At 41.9% G+C, this 11809-nt stretch overlaps 1 protein-coding gene across 1 annotated transcript in view; it reads right to left on the reverse strand.

The window, feature by feature from the left end:
* The window catches only part of LOC115363212 (junction plakoglobin-like), a 63072-nt gene extending 62037 nt beyond the window's left edge, over nt 1–1035 (reverse strand). Inside the window, exon 1 of the mRNA XM_030057321.1 lies at nt 975–1035. Within this exon, the coding sequence (XP_029913181.1) occupies nt 975–990 (16 nt within the window). The 5' untranslated portion in view covers nt 991–1035. The remainder of the gene's footprint in view (nt 1–974) is intronic.
* Between the last annotated feature and the right edge of the window lie 10774 nt (nt 1036–11809).

The raw sequence follows: 11809 nt of genomic DNA on the forward strand, positions 1-11809 counted from the left end.
AAAGAACGATAAAAGTTGGCGTGCAAACCAGGACGGATCCGGTTCTTTGTTGGTGGAAAAGGAACATCTTTGTTGTCAAATTCACGCCCAGTATGTAGAGTCCGTTCCTGCACTTCTGCAGAAAGTTTGGTTGTTTGCACGGTGAGGAAACTCATTAAATACTCATTAAGTCCCGTACTGAAGGGCCGTTCCTAACCTCGTCTGATAGATGTTGAAAGCTGGCGGTCGTGATTGCATCCTGGAAGATCTCGTTAGACTCTCGGAGAAAGATAACGAGCGAAATTTCAAATGAGAGATCAAGTTGAGGTTGATTTGCAGCGCTTAATCACCGCTAACCATCTGAAAGGGCCTCACGGGATCACACTTTACAGAAAACAAACCATGACCTGAACCCTTAAAGCAGGCCGGGAAAAAAAAACGGGAGGAATCTTTAGAGGGATCAAAGAGAAACCCTTTCGGAGCCGGCAGCGACTATCGGCTCAAATCTAATCCAGTCAATCTGGTATTTTCATCTCATCACATCTCATCTCACTGTAATCCAATCAAAACATGATGTGTCTAACAGGACAACGGGAGAAGAACGAGCAAACAGAGTGAATCAGGCAGACTTCCAATGACCTGCTGCTGTTCAAAGTTATACTGTTATGGTGCCAGCCTGGGGCAAAGAGCCACATTTTGCATTTTGCAGATGATATTGGGCTCATTACAAGCACGTGTGCACCATTTTTAAGGTATGTTTAGCCAATACAGGATCAAATCGGTAGCAAAAATGTGTTTTGGGTGAAATTCAATTACAAGTTGGAATTTGAACTTATGTGTCAGGCCTGGTTGCTGCGGCTCTTTTTACAGAAAGAAGAAAAAAGACGGAAAAACAACAAGTACACCAGGCTAACAACAACAACAACAACAACAATCATCTGGATCTTCACCAGCGGCTGTGCTGAACCTTCAGAGCCACGCACATGGAAACTTACTTTGCATGGACATCATCTCCGTCCAGAGTCGACCACCACCTGCGCTGACCTTTGACCTGCAGCCAGAAACACAGAAATCAGCACAATGAGACACAGCCCGGCTTTAACCCTCTGGAGCCGAAACAAAGTTCTCTTTAACTCCATCAGTCATATTTTAAAACTGCCAATTTGGCCAATGAAGATTCATTTTTTAGAGATTTTTAATGTTTAAAAATATCACGTTATTTACATTGCCATTTTCTAATATGTACATAGCAAAAAAAAGGGTATTAAAGATCTTTAAATGTATTTATTTATTGTATCATTTTTGTTTCTATTCATATCTTTACATATACAGTAAAACATCAACTTTCTGAACTCCTTGGGAATGGAGGTATTGCAGAGAGCAGAAAGGTTAGGTAATTGAAACATGTAGAAAACGGCACCAAACCCTTTTGGGGAAAGAAAAGAAAAAAAAAGCTGCTCAATTAAATACATTATTAACGTTTTTCCAGACACTTTTATGGTACAATTAGCCTTTAAACCCCATAACAAATATGTACGTCTGCAAGTAAAAGAGCACACACACACTCACACACACACACACACACACACACAAAGGAATAAATTAACCAGTGACTAATAGAGAACAATACTGCAGAACAACACTGTAACAACAACAGAATCAGACTGGTGGGCTACTGGAAAGAAGAGTGCAGCTTGTAGTGAGAAGAAAAAAGAAAAATAAATAAACAAATAAATAAATAAAGGAGAGGGCAATGCAGGTGACCTGTAATTCTGTATAATCAGGGGTCAGATAACCGAGGCAAGTGATCCCATCTGTAGCATCTATCTATCTTTCTATAGGTCCACCTGTGCAGTCTAATCTAATCTAATCCAGTCCAGCTGTTGTGCCATAAAGCTTCCTCTCCTGCTGCCTATAATGCTCAGCTTGTCTTGTTGTCACGGTAACAGAGGTGTTCATTCACTTCTATGTTTGGCATTGAGCTCATAGTTAGTGCTGCACTTTACTGACAGCTGTTTCCACTATTCTGCCTACTTATTGCGACCTATAGTTAGATTTTAAAGTTTTAAGCGCCCTCTAGTGGTTTTGTAATAACAAATGTGATGAATTAAGAGTCCAGCATGACTTTCACTCAGGCGACTCGAGTTAAAATCCAAGTGACAGAGCAGTATTCATTTTTCATTTTTAATATTACCGAGCATCACCTAACATCTTGCAGCCTCAACCCCGACCTTTGCCTAACCTTAACCATTACGTCAAACCTTAACCAGGCGCTTTAAGGCAATATCAAAAACATCTGAGCAGCACACAGGAGTGGATGAAACAGACTCAAGGACACACTCCACCTGTGCCGAGCATTCAGATAACACCACATCAGATTTTGCTTATTTATTTATTGTATATTTTCATGTTGCGAGCGCTTTCATTAGTTTCTCTTTGCCTCTGTGCGTTCTCCAGCTGTTTCTTCACACCCTGCATGTCATGTCATGTATTTTCAATTCATAGATCTGAAGTTACACACAGTTACATGATGTTTAGTGCATCTCCTGTCCTCCATTCTTGCTCGCTTCCCTTTTTTTTTTTTGAAATGTTCTGTGTATTATTTACAGCTGCATGGCCCTATTTCCCAAAAAAGGATAATTAAAATTTAATCTGCTTTTACCAGCGCCGTTGATAACCAGAGAGCTAGTTAGCAATGCCTCTTCAGTTTTTTTTTTTTTTTTTTTTTTGGTTATATAACGGCTATAATAACCTCAGGGATGTTCTGTTATGTGATGATGGTCGCATTATGGGTTTACCCTTAAAAGCATTCTTACCAGCACTGTGGTTTGGTGTTATGTTATATATTTTACCCAACAAACACTCACACAAACACACAAAAAAAAAAACTTGAGGCTGCGGTTTCCACACATGTCGGGGTTGTGGAGTGTATAAAACTCTAGAGAGCGCCCTTGTCCCAATTCCCAGAAGCCTCAGCTGGTGAAAGGTCAAAGCGTCTCATCCTGCCTGCCAAGAGCCCTTCACACCACAGCACATGATTAAGCACTGAGGAAGTGTGTGCTTGTGTGTGTGTGTGTGTGTGTGTGTGTGTGTGTGTGCGAACTCAAGTGAGGGGGAAAGAGTCGTCAGTATGTTGTGCCTTTGTGTGTGTGTGTGTGTGTGTGTGTGTGTGTGTGTGTAAGAGACACGAGTGACATTTAAGACTGTGTCTCCTGTGTGTTGCAAAAGCTATCTAATTTCACCTCCTTCACTCAACCACAATATGCAATTCATGGCTAGAATTACACCTGTGGATGGGATGTGTGTGTGTGTGTGTGTGTTTAGCTATTTCCCCTTGTGTTCAGTTGGTTTGTTTCATTAAAAAACATTGACAGTCAAAATGAAATCAATGGACTCATAATTGCAAACACAATCCGCCTTTTTCTGCAAATCTGGCAGAAAATTAAACAGCGGGTCGTTGCAGGTTCGGCGTCGTCGTCGATTAAATCGTCACTGATAACGCTCCCGTCTGAGGCCCGCCTCGCTTAATCAATAGAGGCCGGCCGCAGGAGGCTAGATGCTCATTAGCTCCCGGGACGGCGGCGGCTCCTTTTGAGATGACTGATGTTGTCAACCGGTCGTACACACGGAGGTTTATTCCAGATTACTATGAAATAATTTTGTCATAATAACACCGCTAGGAGGGCGGAGAGGGCAGTCAGTGTTGGCATTCGCTTTAATCTCAGGCAAAAAAAAAAAAAAAAAAAAAAAGGGCACGTTCATTTTGGGTGATAAACGGAGGGAAAAAAAACCCCTTCATTTTCATTCAAAATGAAGACGATCCAGGGGTGTCAAATCCCTAAACTGTCTTTTATGGACTTCAGAAGTCATGTCTGGATTTCTGGATTTGACACGTTTTCTCTCTGGGAAAATCCACAGGGGTTTTCACATCATCATCCCTGTCAGCGCCTGTGATTTAAGATGGCGTTTTTTTTTTTTTTATGTTTTATTTTTTATCTGCACTTTTCTCTCTGAAGTGGGACTGGATCAGCTGCTTTCCAGCCCCGAAAATTATTTTGCTAACAAAAAGTGAACACCGTAGCACATTAAACGGGTAGCCGGCTGTTCTCTGAGTAGCTTTATGACCAGAGTCATTCGAGCTGGTTGGCAGCCACCGTCTTCCCGTCTGTGTCGGATCTGTTGTCTTTGTCCAAGGACGGCAACGAACTTATTAAGAGCAGGAGAATCACTTCGACCCGTGTGCCACAGCTCATCACTAGGGGCGGATTGAGTGATTTGGAGGCTCCAGGCAAAGTCCAGAGTGACGCCCTTTTCCATTTCGTGAAACTATTTGGAGGCTGCTCCTCTCGGTTAACAAGCCACAGAAATGAAGGACAGTCCCAAATGAGAATTCAAACTGTTTTAAAAGTTTAAAATGACCTTCAGTCAACACAGTGGTTCTCAAACTTTTTTTCAATAATGTTCCCCCTTAGGATTTTTTTTTTTTTTTTCAGTTCCCCCTAACCAGAAAAAAAAAAAAAAAAAAATATATATATATATATATAGAAGAAAAAATCCCCTATGCAGAGGGTCAGTCCAGCTGCATCAGTGTGAAACTACATCCTGATACTGAGCAGATTCTCTTGTTCCTGTTTCTGCTTCTTCTTCTCTTCTTCCTCCTTGTTTCCAGCTGTATCGCTGCTACGCTTCAACCACTGATCCACTTTCTGGATTTGTTTTGTCTCGTCTTCCCGCTCAGAGTGAACAAACGTCCTCGCTCGACGACTTCGGCAGCAGATTTACAACCACAGACACACACATCTGACACCATCAGGAAACCCAAATATGAAATGTGCTTTATCAAACCTACATTTACATTTTTTATTGAACTTACTACTGCATAAGTTAATTATTTTAGGAATTGTGCATTACTGATATTGTTATTAACATTAAAAAACACTGAGTTAGAAGAAGACAATACTTTATAGCAGTAGTGACTCCAGCAGAAGTAACAGTATTCAGCAAAATTTTGAGTCCAAAAAAGGCTCACACAAAAACTACTCAAATACTGAGCAACCTCAAACAATCCCAGGATGGAGTGGGACTGTAAATTGCAGCAGGACCATGAGCCGCCCCTTTACCACAATGTTGACAAAATGCACTTAAGGCAAAAAGTCCTCCACAGAAACTAAAGAAAAGCATTTGCGGTGCAGGTTCTCCATGGGCCCCGACCCGCCCGCTGTCACCCGGCCCGATGCAGCAGCCACCCTCTCTGAACCAAACAGGGCCCAGTGAGGCCGACTATTTTTAACATCAAGCAGAAGACTCGAGTGAACCGTCTGTTTTCCCCAGTGAACAATACTGCATCATCAGCATACGGCTTCAAACTTCAAATGAACAGCCGGGTGTGTGACCCGAAACTAAGCAACAATCATGAATGGAGATACTGTATGTTCTCATATTTCATTAGTTGACTGACTGAGCTCTTAATTCAATAACAGTAGGCAGCATGTAAAGATGAATTATTGTATCAGCTGTGGTTTGGGTCAGTAATAGCTTTGTTTGCATTACGGGCGTGCAGAGACACCACTATATGTAAATGTATTTGTATTTGTATTTGGGAAAAGGTGGTTTAGCTGTTGGATTTTAACCACAAATAAATATAAAATAACTGAAATTCCTGCTCATTAACCTATATAGGTTTAGGAAAGCCACTCTAACGACTATGTATTCTGCAAATCAAAAGATATATAATATAATTCACATTTTTTTTTTTTTTTGTGCACCGTGACTGTTACTGTTTACTATTTTGGTCTGTCTCGAGTCAAGATGGGATGTGGCTTACAGGATAATGCTACTTCAAAATAAAGGGCTGTATGTCAAAGGCACCCACTGCAGTGTTATCCCCCGCAATTAACTTAGATTGAAGATTGAAGAAACAGTATGCATTATTTAAAGCCAAACATAAAGAAAAATGACTGGAAGGGTTATTTATTTGGCAGAAAGCCATTGTTTGTTACTTGCTGAGCATGGATTCAGATTTGGGTGCATCCGGTGTTTGCATCTCTAATTTCTACAAACACTGGAGTAACACGTGTATTTCCATTTATATATGATAAACAATCACAGGTTGGGCCAGCAATAATTATTCATTTTGCCAAAAAAATCTTCTGTTTTGTGTATTACTATGTTTTCTTTCTGTTTGAAGGAAAAAGCGGAGAAGAATATTGTCAATTTATGCAAACTTTCTCCAAACTGGGCATCTGCCTTCTTCCTTTTTCGCTTTGAAAACGCTTCATGGTAACAAAACAGCGACCGTCTCTGTCTCTGACGCTGGAAATGCTGCATCATTTGATTTGGCATTTTGCAGCATACAAAGGTCGCCTGTTTGGTAAGGGTGGAATAGTCCATTAAATGTGAAATGTGGGGGTAATAGTACATTTTCGGCAAATATAGATATTCAATCGGATAGGCCCATATTTATATTTATAGACAGATACATTTTTATCTACTACATATTATCATTCGTTTGGAGTGACAAAAACAGTCAAATGTTTTATAAAGTTGAAAAATTGCCTACCAATGTCACAGCCACTTAACCACTTAACAAACTGGTTTTTAAAACTACACCGAAAGTGTTGAGGTTATAAAAAATGTGAATTATTTTGTTTTCACATACAAGCCAACAAATTAGAAAATTATTTAGTAACTATAAATTAGGAATTAGAAAAAAAAAAAAAAAAAAAAAAAAAAAAAACTTTCCCCTATAGACTAAATGTGTGCTTGTCAGTGCAGATGCCATTGGTTGGACATCTCGTTGTGGAACAAAACTCAGAAGTTCCCACGGCTCCTCACTTGTCATCGCTCTTTTTTTTGCAGCCGGTCCTTCGCAGCCCCGCGTCGTGTCGCCTCCTGAGAAGGCCGTGGCTGCTCCGCAAATTGCTCTGCGCCTCCATATGTTCATCGGAGTCCCTGCCTAATTAAAAGTGAGCCGGCTCTGTACGATGTACGCGGTGCGCTGAAATGTCGCGGAAACTTTGCAGCTGAGTGTTCCCTCGCTGGCGTTTAAGCACTGAGGAGTGGAGTGGAGAGCGTACAGGAGCAATAACTTCAGAGGGAGATGGAGGAGGAGGAGGAGGACGAAGAGTGGGATGGAGAAAGATGAGGCGTGTGTGTGTGTGTGTGTGTGTGTGTGTGTGTGTGTGTGGTGACATTTAAGCCTGTGTCTGCACTATCTAATTTCCCCCCAGCACGGTAAAAAACAATGTCTAATTCATGACTACAGCCACACACACTCTCTCCTGCACTTCCTGCTCACCAGCACCAAATCACCAGACATTTTTCTCCAGAATTTAAATTCATTAAACTTTACTCAAATATCTCAACCAACAACATTCCATTGCATTAATGGAGAAGTTAATTTTTTTTTTTTTTTTTTTTTTTTTTTCTGGTGCTGAAAGGGCAGGTTGATTAATTGATCAACTGACAAAAACCATAGGCGGAGTTTGAAATTTGCGCTGGGGGGGGCAAACATTTTTTTAAATTATTATTTTATTTATTACAATACCAAACATAATGTAATTCAGATTTATTTCCGAAAATAATCTTATTTTATTGCATTGCTTAAATGTTTATAGATATGTATACAGGAAAAAAAAAAATTGGACCTATTTTTGACTCAATGTAGTGACACATTTCAGACGCTATGGGGGGCAATGCCCCACCTGCCCCCCCCGCAAACTCCGCCTATGACAAAAACTGATATTTAGTCAGTTTTGTCACCAAGTAAAAAATGCCAGACATTTCCTGATTGTAGCTTCACTAAGATCACTAAGATTGAGTTACTTTTTCCATTCATACCATTATAAAATTAATACTCAAGGATTTTTGGCTGCTGGTCAGACTTAAAGCTCATCTACAGAAACGTGGATGAAAATTACACATCAGAGCGGCCTGATAGTTTGAGAATGGTACCTGTACTCTGAGCTGGTCTACCTGCCCAGCCTGATGTGGGTTCCTCCTGTGTCTTGAACCGTCAGCTGATGGACCAAATGCAAACTGAAGGTCAGCTACTAAGCGGCTGTTTAGTGAATAAAAACACAGGCTGTCTACCTGACCCTTGCTTCACCAAAGCACACATCAGATCCACAGCAGTGGAACAGCCGCCACCCACTTCTGCGCTCAAGTTCAATTTCATGTACGATTCATTTCTCCACGGCAGCTCGGAGCCCGACCCTCTCAAACCCGCTGGAATAATTAAACAATCTGAGCCTGAGCCGACGGGATCAGTGGAGCCTGCTTTACAGTAAAGTGGAGTGGAAATAAAAGGGAAGAAGTGCACTTGGGATATGGGATGACTTATTGCACTTCTTTAAGAGCACTTCAAATTCTGTACGACAACACACTTTGGTGGGAAATGGCAGCAATAACTTGCACATGTGAAATACATGAGTGGCCTAATTGACGGCACATTTAAATGAGGCTGGAGCTCAGCGAGGACGCCTCATTGAACCACAGGTACTGAACCACAGAGCACTTTGGCCTGACTGACTTGCACCTCAGATGGTGGAGTCTGCTGTTACACCTGCTCCAGTGGGCTGCTCCAGCTGCCACACACAACCACACACACACACACACACACCGGTACAAGCATATGGAGATGTGTCGATACACTGAGCACTGGACCACATTATTGTGCCTACAAGTTCCCACAGCTCCTCACTTGTCATTTCTCAAGATTCAAGATTCAAGATTCAAACAACTTTATTTATCCCCTAAGGCCAATTCAGTTTCAGACTACCAGTCGGTAAAAAAACAGAACTATCACAGACATTCAGACCCTCAGACACCCGTCAGTGGCAACAGATCGACATGTGGAGCAGACCAAAGCAGGAACACACAGGTCACCATGCATAGACAGAGCAAGGACCATAATCAAGGAAAATAAATAAAGATAAATAAGAATAAATAATACACTCGGGTTCCAATGCCGAGGTAGCGCCATCCTGAGGGCATCAAACAGAATTCTTTGCTAAGAACTAAGATACTGACAATGCTGCTGAGGCTATTCTCGTCCTCGAATGACAATCCATAAAACCAGCAGATAAAAGAAAACATTAAGAGGCTCTCAATTAAAGAATGATAGAAACAAAATATGATCAGAAACATTAAATGAATTCAGGTTTTGCATCAAACGGATCCTTTGTTGTCCCCTCTTAGCAACTACCTCTATGTTCTTGCTCATGTTTTGCAGCCAGCCCTTCGCAGCCCTGCGTCCATTTGCCTCCTGAGAAGGCCAAGGCTGCTCCGTGTCGAAGAAGATCAGGCTGCACATTTTTGTCCGAACCCGACCCAACAAGGGAGCGTGGTGACCGAGCCCAACCCGAACCTCACGGGCATCCTTTTTTTGTGCCCGAGATATTTTGTTTGACCTCCATCGCTCGGTCACCGCCTGAAACAGCCTCCAACTAAACTCCAGCACTGTACAAGAAACTGCCCAGAACAGAAAGTAAGGCCATCATGGTTCCCCTAAAATAACACCAACATGACTGAACCCGGCGCGAACCTGAATATAATTTCTAAATTTTTGTCCGACCCGAGCCTGTCGGGCTATTCCTTGTTATTGAAAAACCAAACATGGCAGGGTCTGCTTCTCCCTGAGCGTTCTGTTTTCTAGACCCGCCCGCGGCATCTGACACTTTGAAACACCAAATCTTCTCTGAGAGTACACGTTTCATGCATCACCATCTACCACTGGAGGAAAGAGTACTAGAAATCACTACTTCAGTGGAGGTACCGTTCCACTGCTGGTATCTGACTGCAGTAGAAGTAGAAGTACTGTTCCTCTGCTGGTATGTGACTGCAGTAGAAGTAGAAGCACTGTTCCTCTGCTGGTATGTGACTGCAGTACAAGTAGAAGTACTGTTCCTCTGCTGGTATGTGACTGCAGTAGAAGTAGAAGTACTGTTCCTCTGCTGGTATCTGACTGCAGTACAAGTGGAAGTACTGTTCCTCTGCTGGTATCTGACTGCAGTACAAGTAGAAGTACTGTTCCTCTGCTGGTATCTGACTGCAGTAGAAGTGCTGTTCCTCTGCTGGTATCTGACTTCAGTACAAGTAGAAGTACTGTTCCTCTGCTGGTATCTGACTGCAGTAGAAGTACTGTTCCTCTGCTGGTATCTGACTGCAGTACAAGTAGAAGTACTGTTCCTCTGCTGGTATCTGACTGCAGTAGAAGTACTGTTCCTCTGCTGGTATCTGACTGCAGTACAAGTAGAAGTACTGTTCCTCTGCTGGTATCTGACTGCAGTAGAAGTAGAAGTACTGTTCCTCTGCTGGTATCTGACTGCAGTATAAGTACTGTTCCTCTGCTGGTATCTGACTGCAGTAGAAGTACTGTTCCTCTGCTGCTATCTGACTGCAGTAGAAGTACTGTTCCTCTGCTGGTATCTGACTGCAGTAGAAGTACTGTTCCTCTGCTGGTATCTGACTGCAGTAGAAGTACTGTTCCTCTGCTGCTATCTGACTACAGTAGAAGTAGAAGTACTGTTCCTCTGCAGGTATTTGACTGCAGTAGAAGTAGAAGTATTATTCCTCTGCTGGTATGTGACTGCAGTAGAAGTAGAAGTACTGTTCCTCTGCTGGTATGTGACTGCAGTAGAAGTAGAAGTACTGTTCCTCTGCTGGTATCGGACTGCAGTAGAAGCGAGGACCCTGTAGACTCAGCTGACACACGTGGAAGAAGAATTAGGGTTAAGATGACGACGATGACGATGATGATATTTTCCCCCTTTTTTCCGCACCTAATCCACATTTTTCGCCAGTTGAGTCGAAATGGTCCTCACCCCAGTTTTTCATGGTGCAGCTTTTATTGTGAAATTTGGAAAATGACAAAAACGTGGAACCAACAAAGTAGAAGCAGGTTCCTCTTCTCATGTTGGCTGACTGAGCTTTTATTGTGAAAGGTCCCACAGTCTGTTATTTGTTCTCTGTACTGGATCTTTTTTAAAATGAAGTGAAGGACAAAACTGAAGTAAAAAAGGAAAATTGTTAACTTTGAAAAAATACTTTAAAAAGTACAAGTACACAAAAAAGCTACTCAATTACAGTAACATGAGAAAATGTAATTAGTTATGATGGATGGGTTCTACATGAAGGCTGCCCCCTCCACTGGGCTTCCCTAACATATCACTTTAAAAACTCATTTTACCACCATGCATTTATTATTATTATTATTATTATTATTATTATTATTATTATTTTAATATTATTATTATTGTTGTTGTTGTTATTATTATTGTTATTACAACATCTGTGTGTATTACAACATCTATATGAACGGTAAGACGGGCTGCCGGCGAGGATGTCAGTAAATATTCTTTTCAATTCGTTATTTTCCTCTCTATTCATTTTACAAACACGTCCCACTAACGGACGCCACACGTCTTCTCTAGTGGCCCACCGCCCACATGTTTCACATCTGCACTCCTTTACTGTGATGCAGCCGTTAACACCAGGAAGACACCCAACGCACACACACACACACACACACACACACACAGGCAGGCCACAGGAAACCCAGAGTGTGACGTCATGATGTGGATGTGATTCTGATAAATCACTCAGGCCTGATTCAGACGCCGTGCGGTTTTAGTGTCAGGGACAGATTAGACTCAGTGACCTCTCGGTGTAAACTACCTCCAAACTAACATAACACACACACACACACACACACACACACGCACACACACACACACACACACACACACACACACACACTCCTCAGAAAGCCAATATACTCTCATCAGCGTTTTCTGTCATCCTAAAAACTTCCTCTAAGCTTTACTGACAG

Source organism: Myripristis murdjan, chromosome 8 (genome assembly GCF_902150065.1).
Source record: "Myripristis murdjan chromosome 8, fMyrMur1.1, whole genome shotgun sequence".
NCBI classification, from domain to species: Eukaryota; Metazoa; Chordata; class Actinopteri; order Holocentriformes; family Holocentridae; genus Myripristis; species Myripristis murdjan.